Raw genomic sequence first — 14,653 nt, 5'->3', positions numbered from 1 at the left:
GTACTAAGAGTTAAATGTAATTTAGGTATCAAAAGTATCTGTATGACATCTCCCTATCAAACACAGAAGTATAAAATGTCACATATAGCACAATACTAGTTAACATATCCTTAAGGTGAACATGATTAATGAACAAATTCTAATTTGAACTCTGTCATCGAAGCTCAGAGACAGATGAAGCTCTGTAAAAGGTGCAGTCATTATGTAAAGTGACTGATGTTTCCTTCAGTCTTTGGAACTTTAATCCAAGGTCAACAAACTCCAACAATGCAGCCGACATTCAACAGCACTGTGTTTTGTGACTTTTCTATCTGTAAAAAAATATCTGATGTGGTTTTCTTACGAGGCAGCCAGTTGACTGATTTCTACGATAAAAACTGGCTGCTTTCGTTTTCTTGGTGAATAATTGAGAAAGAGTGCTGGCTGCAACACTTCCAGTGGAAATGTACTTGGCTGTCTGTCTAGCTTTTGTGTAATGATGCAACAAAACGGCCTCCAGTGGATGAATCAAGATGCCAACACTGCCATTGTTCATAGAGGCACATATACATGGAAACACTTATTCTAAATCACCTGCCCACACACACACAGACACACACATGCACAACCAGGTAATTGATGCTTCCTGATCTGTAAGCTATCGATCAAGGCAGGAATGAAAAGTGAGGCAACATAAATGAAGCTCCATTTTATTTCTCTGAAAGACAAACAATGTCAAGATGTTTTGGTCAATATGTTCAACAGCCATCAGTGAACAAAAGGCTGTATAACAGCCTTGACAGCTTCTCACCTTGTAGAGAATTCTTGCACTCTGAATACCTTTTCTTTGAGCACACAACAACAACAAGAAGAAACTTTTTTGCAATTAATTGCCAGTAAATCAATAGGAAAGCTCTCACTTAAAATGTGCACCAGTCTTGCTGTGAATTCGGTAGTTTCCACTCCTAGTTGGTTACGTCTTACATTTGGCGTCCTCAGATCCAGAGCTCATTAGTGGCTGTTATGAGGTGGATGTATACACTGTATGATGTTAACCTTGAGAAATGATCTGTCGTAGAACACAAAGGTTGTGTTTCACAAAGGGATGCAATCTTGTGACAAATGCGATGAACAGATTCAACAATTTCTGTTAGAAAAACAATAAAATCACACTGACTGCAGGGTGAGTTACGAACCCACAATGTTTGAAAGATTTCTAAATATCTCAGGTTTAATGTTTTGGTCTCCTAAAACTAGACACAGAGCTTGTGAGGTTATACATTTTATGCCAGCAACAAAAAAAGAAAAGAAAAAAACACATGGAATGGGCAGATTTGGGAAACAAAAACACCCTCCCTCCTCAGGTACATGGGATGTGAGCTGCTGGCGAAGTGAAATGCATCAAACTCACTACACTATAACTCCTAAATCCTTGCAAAAATAATAATGAACCACGAGTAAATTGGTATTGCTATGTGCTACAACTGGTTAAGCTCGAGGAGTGAAGCAGATTTTCACACACCTCTGCAGGCACTCAATGCTCATCATGGGCTCCATAAATCCAACAGCAGCTAGGCAGTGGTGGGTAGAGATGCACTTAATTTATGGACCTGGAGCACCAGAGGCAGAAGGAGAAGCATGAGCACAATGAAATAAACTTGACACGGGAGTGACTTACAGGTGGGGGTGAGTGTTTGCGTGTTTGCGCTTTAAGACTTACGCAGGCAAGTGTGTGTGTGTGTGTGTGTGTGTGTTTGCTGGGGATATGCACGGTGACATGAAGCTCAGTGACACACTGAAAAAAAACACTTGTCATCTGTAATGCTGCAGTGGTACGATTGTGAGACAGGCACTCAGAGAGGAGAGAGAGAGATGAAGTGTGAATTAAACTGTAAATCAGACGCCGGGTGTTGTGTGGTGTTCACTCACTATCCTGAGGGGACAGAAATATCCACAGAAAATCACAGTGATAGATGGACTACGGGTGAGTAGATGCTTATATAGCACATGAGTGAGTTGTTAAACTCATTAGCCTCCCGTAGACTTCCTGCCCACACAAATTCTCAGCTGTTCAAAGGATTTCCAAGTGTGCAGATGCTAATTCAGTTTATGGGAGAGAAAACAAGAGGTAGATGCATCGGATCCTTCTGGTTCACTCAACAATAATGTTTCCTCAGCCAGAAAACCATACATCCTCATACAACTTCCCCAAATGCGAACATGTCACAACAAAACAGGTGCACCGTCTGAATATCTCTCCCACTTGAATAATAAAAAACTTGAAATAACAAAGTGCACTCAGAAGCTATTTAGCATGACAGATCTAAACAGCTGAGAAGGTCAAATACATCAGAGTAAAGAGAGGACAAAACCAGAAAAGCCCACAGAACGGAGGTTGTAATAAGAAATGTATTTATAATGGAATAAAAATGTCAACATAAGAAAATAAAGCATATAAAATATAGCAGCCAAACCCTGCCATCTCCCTCAGTGGTCTCCCAGAGAAGGTCGGCCAGTGTTTCTGAGGGATTTGTTTTAATTCTTACTCTACTGCTCTTCATGCCTTCAAGGTAATTGGCAATCTCATTCCAACTACGCTTGATTTAGCACCCCTGTAAATGTTTTCAGTGTTTAATAGGTTAGCATTGAGAGCAGCGAGCGCCTTCAAACTCTCATGAGTTTCTTAGTGACATTTGGCAAATGGATAGAAACTTCTTTTATAAAACAGTAATGGAATGTGGGCCTTTTTTTTTCTTTTGCTATTTGCTAGGCAATTTGACTTTAACAAGTTATTATATAAAGAAATGTAGATAGTTTACATTAATGGTCCGTGAAGACTGTTTTTATGCTCACTGTCTGTGAATGTGTTCGTGCTGCATGAGCGATAAATGTTCCCATATGAACACATGTAAGTGTGCACCTCTCTGCTCTATTAACACAATCAACATCAAATGACTTTTGTAAAAACAACACTTCAGACCATTACTGTGAACCCTGTCGATCACACTCTATTTACACACGTCCCATGGATCAACAATACTGAAGGATTAGATGCATTGGCGATGACTGAAAAACACAGAGTCAGTTGAGGAAAATGTTACTGTGCATATGGAATGGTAAAATAAACAATAGAATGATTTAACCACAACTGACAGTGTGACAGCACACACACAAGCGTGTCTAAATAAAAAATTATGTGTTATTTCTTCTTGATTTTATGTAAACACACTTAAGCATCGATCAACATGATGGACGTCTCCTCGAAACAATCACCCGTAATGAAAAGAGCAAATTCTGGGAATTTCTAACCATGACAACCTGCGGGGTGAAAAATGATGGAGACAGAAAGTGAAGTTGGCTAATAAAAGTACAAGAGAGACTGCAGCGAGACCTTGGAGCTGCGTTGAGATGGTGGCCTAGTTCTGAGAGACGGTGATTGACAGAACCTGATGGGCAGATTTAAAATGATGAACACATCAGAGATAAGCGAGAAGCAGTGTAGAGAAGTGGGTGACCACTGTTTCTCACTGTGCAACAGTCAGACTATCATACAGTAACACCAGCACGAAAACAGATAGTCATGTGTCTCTGCAGTCAACACACAAAGTAACTGGATTTTGAAAATCCTGCTGCTGGTGGTTTGCTGTCACTGTTTCACTCCTGGAGGTATAGCTGATATGCAAATCAAGACAGCGGCTTTCTCAATAAATACAACCAAATTGAATTATTTCAAGCAGTCATTGAAAAGTAAAGTTTCATTTTAACTTTAAATTATTAGATTATACTAACTTCAAATGCTGCAGTGAAATGGAACGGAAAAAAGACTGACTAAACCATTGTTGAGCCTTTTTCTGTGTCAGTCTGCATTAAAACTCTGTTTCTTCTGAATATAGAATTAATATATTCCAAGTTTGGGTTGAGGTTTTGTAAAAATAAAAGTATGAAAATGTCAGAGCGTAGCTAGGCTGATCTGAACTGAAATACTCCTCAAAGCAGTGCGTAAAACATCACATTCAATAAAAGTTTAACTGTCTTGACATTTAAAAGAACCCAAGCCAACTGCTGAAAGAAAAATCCCTTTACTTTACCAGAGACTATATGTTTTTGGTTGGTTCTAATATACGCTGGGTTTCATTCATACGCAGGCTTGTAATCATGAAATTGGAATCAGTCCTGAATACGTGACCACGAGAAAAAGACTTTTACAGTGCACAAGACTATGTATCTATTTTAAGTGAGAGATTATAAAGGTGATGGGACAACAAATGTGCTAAATATGGAGGATGGCTGGAGAAGAAAGTAACGCCAAGACACGAAAGAAAAGGGAATTAAGTGGAACTGCGTTTGTGTGTGTGTGTAGCCATCATGTGTATAAGCAGGTATTCAAAATGGAAAATCCTTCTTTCAGTTCAGCTGCCACTTCAGCAATGAGCACCTGCCAACACCTCTGGACATGCATCGCTGTCTTTCAGAGATACCAACAATTAAAACATTTTTTTAATAGAATATCACTACTATAAAAGAAGTCTGTATGTTTGTTTTCTTGGTTCAGTTGAATTTGTTGTCTTCTCAAGGCCGTGGTGCTTTCTTCAGCCACAAGATAATACTTATGGTTTTTGGCACTTTCAAAATAAAAGGATTTGAAGGATGACCTTGCATTAGTCTGTTCATCTTTGAAGCTCTTCAGAGGCAATATACGTTCATACAGTAAATTGTCAGATAAAAAAGGAACTTGTTTAAAGTTTTTTTTTCCTTCCCAACAATAGAATAACAATATTCAGTACTGATAATCCAACAGAGGACAGAAATAATTTAAAAAGGAAAAAGAAACAGCACAATGATAAATGACTGAAAATACTGCATAGTACAAATGCCCCATAGCTGTTTGTGTCCGTCCTGTTTTACACGGTACAGAGGGCCAACAGGGACAGACCACAACGAGACAGACTCATCAGTTTTTCCTATGACCAAGGAAAAATTTCACCCAAGGATATCCAAAAACTGACTGCTGGCTGTTGCCTCTGGGGTAAAACAAAGTCCACAGCATTGTCCTGCCCTTTAAGAACAAGCTCTGAATGGCCTGGTTCAAAATACCACACAATCTTTGATCCCTGGAAAGAAGGGAGGCGGCTGCTGGGGAAGTCAGTCCTTCTGGAATTGCTGGGCGTTATTCAGGTTCACTGCTATTTGTGGTCTTGTCCCACTCTATGCTCTCCTCACTGTGTGTGGGAGACGGCAGGGCTCCGGTGGCCCCTGCAGGACGCATCCTCAGTCCCTGGAAACGTCGGCATTCCGGGCAAATGCGGATGTGACTGCACCCCCTGGCGACCAGGGCAGCCTCCTGCGCCAGTCTGTGGGAGAGGGGTTCAGGCAGTCCGGTGCCCCCGCACAGTTTGCCATTGCTGAGGCTGACGGCGGCGGCTCGCGCCCGACGCTCCTCCAAGGGTAAGGGCCGCGGCCGCAGCATCGACGCAGACCGCCGACGCCTCACCTGCAGGCTGTCGCGACACAGAACAATCCCCTGGAGCTCCCGCAGCATCTCCTCACAAACCGACTGCTGCAAGCACACACACAGGAAGAAAAAGATAGGGCAGAGGGGGATAAGAGAGGGAGAGAGAGGGAGAGAGGCCAGACAACTCACTGACTGACTTGATCAGGACAGACTGATGGACATCGCAGACACATGTCATGGTTATATAATCAGTGAATAGTGGGGACAGCAGAGAAATGGCTGATGCAGAGTGAATAAACCAGCAGTAAAAATAACAACACATAAAGTACATATGGAACATTAAACATACTTCTCATATACACACACATTTTATCTCCTGGACTGATGATCAAGCGCTCCACTGGGTATATATACAGAACATAAACTCAAATAATTACAATCTCAGACATGGTACCACAGCTCAAACATAAGACGGGAGAAGCTAATTATCAATCCACACAGGCTGCACATACGCACGGTGACTATACGGATGTGCACAGGTATAAATACACACATACACACACATATATACACACAAAAACACACACAGGGTGCACAAGTTAGAGTGAAACTTCAGTCTGTGCTGCTCAAAAAGAAGAAATCACATGAGTTGGTTTTTGACTTTCACATTCTGAATGTTTATTGAATTAAAATCACAGTGTGGAGGCCAGACAGTTGTCAAGTATCTTTGAGAAGAATCACACCAGCAGTAATGAGATCACTACATGCACATCTTTCTCTGATTACTCAACCATTTTTTGGAAATAATGGTGCTCACTGACACTAGCCTGGCCTTTTCCTGATAAAAATGCTCCAGAGAGCAGCATATCTGGACACTTAACACACTTCTCATCTTGCTTTCTTCTTACTCCAGATGCAGCTACATTGAAATCTATATGATTATATACTTATATAATTTGTATTTGTCATTCATACAGTTTTTTTTAGGATTATAATAATAAGACATTGTCACAGTAAACTACTTTAAACTTTTCATCTTGAAAAAAGACTTGTAACTGTTTCTTGCTCTAAATGAAGTAAATCTTTCCTTCTGCTTCCCACATCTGGTTGTAGTCCAGTACTATGGTTGTCTGCCACAATTAGTCCATTACTGTCCATCATTCATCCTCTGACGGAGTGAATGAATTCTGGTCTCTGACAAATGGATTTGGAGTGCAGACGTGTGAATATGCCAGGCATCTTGTAAATAGGCAGGCGACTGGATTAAGGCAAAGAATAAACTGTAGTTATGAGCAAATGATTCCTGGCAGCACCCACAACCAGTCAGATATAGCTACATTTGAGATTATATTATATTTTAAGTACATTATTAAGTATGTTCTGTGCACTATACAGTACCCAAAGGTACTTTATAAAGCTCTCAGCCTCACCTGAAAACAAGGGGTGTAACTCCCATTTTGGGGCATAACTGTATTCTATAAAGCCGTATATCACTGTCCACAGAAAATCTAATGTTTGAAGCAGTTAAAGAAAAAAGAAAAGGAAAGCTATGGGCTAACGTGCTGTTACTCCAGGGCAATGTGTCTGTCCACACAGCACAGGTGACAGAAGCAGCGAAATGTGTCTGTGCTCCGTGAACCTCACTCGCCCAACCTGGGGTGAGAAAACTTCTCAAACTAAAATGGTACTTGGGTAGTCGCCATTTTCAGACTGATGATGAAGCCACCCACGCTGCTGAGAAGTATCTGGAGCCTCAAAATGTTACTTCATCCACAAAGGTACAGTGAAGCTTGAGCATCAGAGCATTAAGGTATAAGAGACTATGTTGAAAAATAATGTAACCAGAAGATCGATCTTTCTCTTGTGACGTTTTGTGGTGAGACTGAGAACGTCTTAAAGTACCCTAGTATGTTTGAATTTTTCACTGTTCTAAATAAAACATAGACCATATATTTATGTACTCTGAGAGATAAAAGTGAGGTATATCTTTGCTTTGTGCTGATTATGTCTTAAAGGCTGTATGGAGGAAGGCAAGTGGAACCCAGAGAAGGAAGAAGACCTCTGCTACATTCCTGTCAAAGCTGAGCACTGTGGGAAAACCTAGCTGCTCCGCGGGGGGAAGGTGCCAGGGAGGGGAGAGGGAGACAAAGCAGATGCAGGTTAGATAGCCCTCTCTCACCTCATTTCCTGGCGCCTGCCTTAACATCCAGACAAACTCCAGCACTGCCATGAAGATAGCCACCAGCAGGCCACACACCAGCACCACGAAGATACCGCCGATGTTCTCCATGCCCAGACCTGGAGAGACGCCAGGAGACATGAGGGAAAATGGACAAAATGCGCGATTGATGATCAAACAAGATGAGGATTAGGTGGAGACAAACCTTTGGCGCGGTGGTCCTCTTCTTTTGGACACTTGCCACCATCCCACCACTTCCTCTTGAGGATCTCCAAACGATTGTCCTCCTGCAGTTTCAGGATGGCGAGGTCAAACTCATCACGGTACACTGACCCTGGAAGGAAGGGAGAGGGAAAAGTTGACAATTTTTTTTCTAATGGCATAGTCACAGTGAAACACCCACGTGCTCCCAGCGCCAGCATGCTTATTTGTCACATCAAGTCACATTTTCAAAACTTCTCCCTGTGATTTGCTTTGCTAAATGTGGATTTATGTCACTCCATCACTTTTTTTTCAACAAAAAGCAGTCTTCAAAGATAAGATTAAAGGGTTTACAATGATTTTGCAGAGTTGTACGGCCACATCACAGTATGGAGTATGAAATATCATCCACTAAAGAATTGGTTTATATCCTTTAAACATCAAAGGGATTCAAATTAATCTTGTTTACTTTAAAGGTGTGTTTTTCCCCCTGTCTGCAGTTTGACTCAACCTCAGATCAAAGTGTAAGTAAACCCTGTGTTTCTACTCTCAGAGCAGCAAGCCAGTCGTACAGAAACACTTTCACATTCAAGTGGAACAATATTTCAGATTCCTTTTCTCTTGTCCTAACTTCCCCCATCACAGCATGGAAACCGCTGCTCTATTAAAGTCCTGCAGTAAGTCTCTTTTAGTTTCTCCCTTTTTGCATCATTTTGCCCCATGATACAGCTAATAGTTTGGCTTTGCTGGGGCTTTGCTTTTCAATTTAACTCTCCAATGTGACGTTTATGGCGTATCCTCCGACTAATGCCGCTGCTCTTCATTCCTCTTTCCTAGCTTCACTATGAATTATACAGTGCATTTAAGTGAAACCACAAGCTCTATTTTACAGCAAACTTTTCCCCGCTTCCACTTCGCTAATAAACCCATCTTCTGTCTTAGGATGTTACACCCATCGGATCTCCAAAGTGCCTGAGTTAAATTCTCCCATAAATTCTCCTTACCTCCCTCTGGCCCTCCACCTATAGTTCTTCACTCACCCAGTGGCATGCCGATGCCGTAGCCCTTAGTGTCCAGCAGTCCTCCGATCTGCGTCAGGTTGCAGTTCCTCTGGCGGTAGTACTCGTTCATGGTGCTCTCCAGCAAGTAGGCATAGTTAGAGTTGAGGACGCGAGCGATTCCTTCCTCTGTGCTCTTCACAAACACGCTGGGCTGCTTTGAGTGCATGAAGTTCCACATACGCTGGTAGGTCTGATAGCGAGAGTTCTGCACGCCGATCAAGAAACAGATACAGATAGATGTGGCAGATAATCAATAAAAGTTGCAGATACGTACTCCCCACTTTTGAGGTTTGCACTAGCATTCATTTGTTCTTCATTTTCTAGATCGATTTATTCAGATTAAAGGGATGCTGTTTCTTTAGCAGACATTTTCCAAGTAGAATAGCTGCAGATCAGAACAGACACTTCACTTAACACCCCAAACTGTCTTCTACTTTCTCTTGGTCTGTCTTCTTTGAGTTATTCAAGGTCCAGTGGATGTAAAAGCGCCAAGGAATACAAGGCCAATGTCTCTCTTCCCTTTCCCCAATATCATCCTTCACTGTCTCTCTCCCCCTGTAACACCCTCATTCTCTGTTTCTCACTGTCTGTTTCGTTCTCTCTGAGGTCAAATCTTGAGAAGATGAAAGAGGATAGCGTGGGACCTGGACAGCGTCCCATCTCCCTGAGGAGAAGGATATTGAATGGTTGTGGCAAAGAACAGACAGGAAGCAGATAAAACTCGTAGTTAGAGGTGGAAGACAGGAAGGACAGTGAGGTGATGAAAAGGATAACATCACTGATGGCCCACTGATTGTAACAAGCTCTGACATGTGTTTATGTGAATGTGTGACCTAAGATTTAAGAGAAAAAACAATGGATCATAAACAGTGATGTGTGCACCCGCTGACCTGGAAGAAGGTCATTGTGGATCCTCCGTGCATGGTGCCGTACTCTATCGCCGTCTGATCCGCCAGGTCGTCCACCGACTCTATCGGCACCTCCATCCTCTGGACTGTTAGGAAGGCAGCCAGGTTGGCAGTGTAGGATGAGATGATGATTAATGTGAAGGCCCACCTGTGCAGGAGAGGGAGAGGACAGGAACATATGTGTTCACCTATAAATGTATGTAAATGAGCAAGGGGATGTATGAAGATAGATTATCTGGGTGAAAGTGTGGGAGGATTAAAATAACTGCGCACCTGAGTGGAGGAGACACGACAGGGTTTTCAGTGGATACTGTGGTGGATGGATGAATGAGTGGGTGTGTATGGAGAAAGGTGACAATGGTGGGTTTAGATGAAGTTTTAACTGTAAAGGTAGACATACAGAGATGAACGCATGGACAAAAATCATCACTGGTCACTTGTCTTGAATGCTGATGATCTGCAAATCTGGAATGAAGCTTCAAGATCACATAAAAGATGAAATGCATTCCATGGCATGACAGAACTGATTGTGGATGTGAAAGCTGAAAACATGCAAATGCATTTGTCTGTGTGCAAACACTAACCACACTCCACTGACGCAACGCGTGGACAGAGCTCTAGGAGCAATGGTGGATCCTTGCTGCATGAAACCTCCAACAGGGAACCAGAAACTGTTGCCCAGTGAGTACTGGTTGATCAGCAGGTTACAGCGGCCCTTTAGACAAGGGTGGGGATTGTACCACTCGTAAGGTGTCAATCTGGGGAGAACGAGACAACAGGATGAGACAACAGAGGGAGTCAGGAGGGACCTTTGGCCAAAAACAGCAGGAATAAAAGTGGGATTTAGTATTCAAACAAGAGCAAAACTCAAGAGACAGCAGGAAGCGAGAGAACTGGAGACAGAAAGTGGAGTGAGGGACAAGGAGCCAAACAAACTCTAACACTCAACTGAGTGCAAAGTCACCTTGGCTCTCTAGAGAGAGAACCAACCTGCTTTTCACTCCCCAAGTGCTGCCTACTTTAACAGTGGGGGTACAGTCGGTGTAATTGGTGTGTTTGAGTGTTGCTGCATGAAGCTAAAGTCGTGCAACAACTCTTTTATATGCTGGATTGAGGCAACAATTCATTTGTCTCTGTCTTGAAAATGAACAGAAAAAAGTTGCACAACACAAAGTAAGACTGTAAAGAACATGGAAATTGAACATATTTTCCACAAAGGAATCTTCTTCTAAGGAAACACAAGCAAAACTAACAGTGCACATATTACAAATCACTTAACTGCCATGATCAGATCACAGGGACTTTTCTACTGACTATTCTACAAATGTTGTTCATATATATACGGTGCACTACATACCACCTATACAACAATCTTGGGAGACCAAATACACTTCCTGGTCAGTGGACTTCAATTTGCATGTTTGCATTGCAGTGTTACTTAGTAATATTACTATACTGATGTGCAGCAGAAGTTTTACTAGTTCCCTCCCTGAGCAGCAGGTGGCACTGTGATGCTGGAGACCCATCAGTGGGAGGAGAACGTCTCTTTCACTGTGATGTGGAAGATCAACTGCAGAGACCGAAGGAAAGCGAGAGCGCAGACACCTGTTTCCTCCTCTGTATACCCCCCAAACAAATATTTTCGTGTTCTCACTCTCTGTACCCAACACCTTTGTTTGTCTCTCACTCTTCTCTCTCTCTCTCTCAGATCTGTGCAGGCTGTGTTTTTCGGATTCTCTCTTTTACCTGGCTACCAGAAAGAGGACGCAGCTGACAGCCAAGTAGGCCAGAAGCATGAAGAGCCAGACACCAGGGGAGAAGGGATCCAGGAAGGAGAAGTAGCCTGGCCTCCGTCCCTGAAACACAACACGCACACAGCACAGAGTTGAAACCATTAAAGCTTCCTCAGACCAAGTAACCATTTGATACCATGTTCAAATCACACAAGCCAGTCCAACAGGGGCATTTGTTGAAGGACGAGGTAAGAGGTTGCTTGTAAAGGTGATACTGAACTAAATAGCATGCGAGAAAACAGGTTCCTACCATCAGCTCCATATAGTCAGCGCCAAGATTAATTAAAACACAAAATGTTGCTGAATTTCGTGTTGATTCCTTTGCCCCAGTCCAATTTGGTCTGCGTTAACCAACATTTACTGCTGCCTGTGTAATTTGGAGATGATGAAAAAGGTGACTGTGACTGTAAATAAAGGGATTGTAATGTGATATGCATAGATTTCCCTGTCCTAAACTGATAGCACTGCAATTATATGAATCTCATTTGCATGTAAACACTCAGATCAACACTGTATGAAGCACAAACTCAATCTCCCATGAATTGTCAACAGAGTGGCACAGGGCTGTGTACTGATACAACACCGCAGATAAGGGGTTTTATTTCCCAGATTTGGGCGCTAAAAAAACAACTAAATATAAACAAAACAAAAAAATACCGATAAAAACTGACGACTGTTTCCCGTTAATTGGTATTTATGACGCTTTTACATAACTCTGTATTAAATACGGCATTATGTCCAATCACACAAAATAATTAGAGGTCAAAATGATTAAAATAGAAAAAAAAACCAACAACAGTTACTGTTAGCATTCTCTGCACGGTTGCATGCAGTAGAGAAAGGTCAAGTAATGACCTAAACCATTACAGCTACATTAAATAGAAATTCATTTTTGTGACCTATAGTTGACTTGCAGTAAGACTGGGAGTGCAATGTCCCAGCTCGGAGAATAAGAATAAAAAAGATTAATAGCTTTGGCTTGAACAAAAAAGGCTAGCAGTGTCGAAACAGCTATGTATCATTTTGGACTGGCAAGCGGGAGATAAAGTGGCTAAAATAAGGTTGGCAGCCAGTGGACCAATGGGAATATAGGGCCTAATTCCTAAGGTTTCATTGCCGAGCACCAACAGCTATTGTCCTCTAAATGAAACCAATCACTGATGAACCAGTGTCAGAATGATTGTGCGCGCCTATTTATATTTGTGTTTATGTTTTGACATATTTCTTGCGTTCATGTTCGGCTCATGGCCGGTTTGACTGAGCGTCAGCAAGAGAATATTATCCATTTACACACACATGCACGTCCACCATCTGTTCATGACGATGAAATGAAGGTGGCTGTCAGGGGCCAACAGGACAGTCAGATAGCGGAGGTGATCAAACAACTGTCCAAGTGTTGTTATGAGAAGAACACGCTCAGCCGTAGAGGAATTCCTTATCGTCTATTTCTGCGTCAACAGGCAGCAGCGTGGAGCCAACCTGAACAAGCCCAAATCACTTTTATGCAAAAAAAATACTCAATTAGGTACTCCTGGGAGACCTCACGCATGCCAAAACACTGCAGTAATACATTACCGAGGCCCTGCAAAATTTAATTTGAGGCAAAGAGGGTGAAATTATTTTGGTGGGCATTTGTTATGATAAACGAATCCCCATTTAGACTTGTGCAGAGATGAGAATTCATTAATGCGTCTGTAATCACTTGCATATTAGCCCGACTGGGTAAAGTAGGAGTGGTGCAGAAAGCAGCAGAAGAAAGTGAGATTCAGAGGAATTTTTTTTTTATAGCAAGATTCAAATCAGCCTGCCAGTCAGAAGATATGTCAGTCTATCTATAGCATGTAATTGCTTATGATGATGATGATGATAATAGCTGCCTGAAAATAGAACAGCACAGAGCTCAAACACACAGTGGCATTCTCAGAGGTAGAGTGCTCGATGTAAAGTGAGTATCACGGCCAAGGTGCTTCTAGTTGGCATGACTCGGGTAACAGCATTATGTGCTGACATGAATCCTCCTGTTTGCTGGTCTGGTGTGGCGCATGCTGAACCAGCGCTTTGTGAACTGCTCGCCCCGCTTGCCCACATCTTAAGTTTCCACCAAGGTGCTATTATTAAGATGAAGAGAGCTGCAGACACCCGGGACTCCCATGCTAACAACAGATGGTGGAGAAAGAAGTGAAGGTGCAGGAGAGCAACTCAGAAATAGAGACAGAGAGGAAGGCAGGAAGAGACGAAGAGTACAAGGACAACAGGAAAACAGTGGGAGTTGTGCTGCTCAGAAATCTTGACTTTTGAGTTGTAGTATATTTGCTTTCGTACTCAGAGACAAAGTTTGCATGAGTCGAAGGGCAAATTAGCCATGGCGAGGCTGCAGCAGACACACTAATGAGCACAGGGATCCAGCTAGATGGCAACTGCACAAAATTTGTTCAATATCTGTGCACAGACTTCCCAAATATGTCAGGATATTTTCTCTGGAAACGTTTGTTTTTGCAGGACAAACTGAATGTTAGAAAGAACAGACTAATGAAACTGTCTGCAATGATCATCTTGTGACAACTAAAAACAGGATCATTGTTGTCTATGATGTCTGATGTAATTTAATGTTTTCAAAAGCTGCTCTGACAAGCATTTTACACTAACAATGGAAAAAATGACAAAGTGAAAAAAGCTGCTCATGTTGAAAAACCAACAGATAATCAGTACCACCTCTTATTCTAAAGTGAGCCTTGATGCTTTCAGCCAATTGATTTGATTTTATGGTGGCCACTTTGCTGTTTTAGTTTTACTCTCACTCTTACCGGCCCAATTTCCACTCCACTCCCAGCAGACACACAAAGTTAGTGGATGTCTGGTGAACACAGCACAGAATTTAAAAGGCTGCAGGAAAGAACAAGTCAAGAGATGCTACTGTGGCTCTCTGTATCTGCTGAATGCGCAAATAGGCAACCGTTTTCTAGCATGCTAGCCCTAAGGCGGCAATATGTCAGCGATGGGTTTGTAGTTGTGCATCCAGAAAAAATCAATCAGTGCAGATTTTAAGTTGCTTTGCCAAAGCTTCCCAAGTTCACATAAAA

The 14,653-nt window shown here is 42.2% G+C and overlaps 1 protein-coding gene across 4 annotated transcripts in view; it reads right to left on the bottom strand.

Moving 5' to 3' along the window:
* Positions 1-673: 673 nt before the first annotated feature.
* The window catches only part of grik4 (glutamate receptor, ionotropic, kainate 4), a 337,318-nt gene continuing 323,338 nt past the window's right edge, over positions 674-14,653 (bottom strand). For 2 of the 4 annotated variants that reach the window (XM_051958364.1, XM_051958363.1), the window contains 7 exons: positions 11,527-11,636; positions 10,365-10,538; positions 9,763-9,928; positions 8,852-9,077; positions 7,816-7,944; positions 7,611-7,729; positions 674-5,536 (listed from right to left, as the gene is read on the bottom strand). In XM_051958364.1, coding sequence (XP_051814324.1) covers positions 5,147-5,536; positions 7,611-7,729; positions 7,816-7,944; positions 8,852-9,077; positions 9,763-9,928; positions 10,365-10,538; positions 11,527-11,636 — 1,314 coding nt within the window. In that variant the 3' untranslated portion in view covers positions 674-5,146. The other 2 variants (XM_051958365.1, XM_051958366.1) reach the window with 2 other exon arrangements.

Source organism: Acanthochromis polyacanthus, chromosome 13 (assembly GCF_021347895.1).
Source record: "Acanthochromis polyacanthus isolate Apoly-LR-REF ecotype Palm Island chromosome 13, KAUST_Apoly_ChrSc, whole genome shotgun sequence".
Taxonomy (NCBI): Eukaryota; Metazoa; Chordata; class Actinopteri; family Pomacentridae; genus Acanthochromis; species Acanthochromis polyacanthus.
This window is presented reverse-complemented; position numbering and strand designations above follow the sequence as displayed.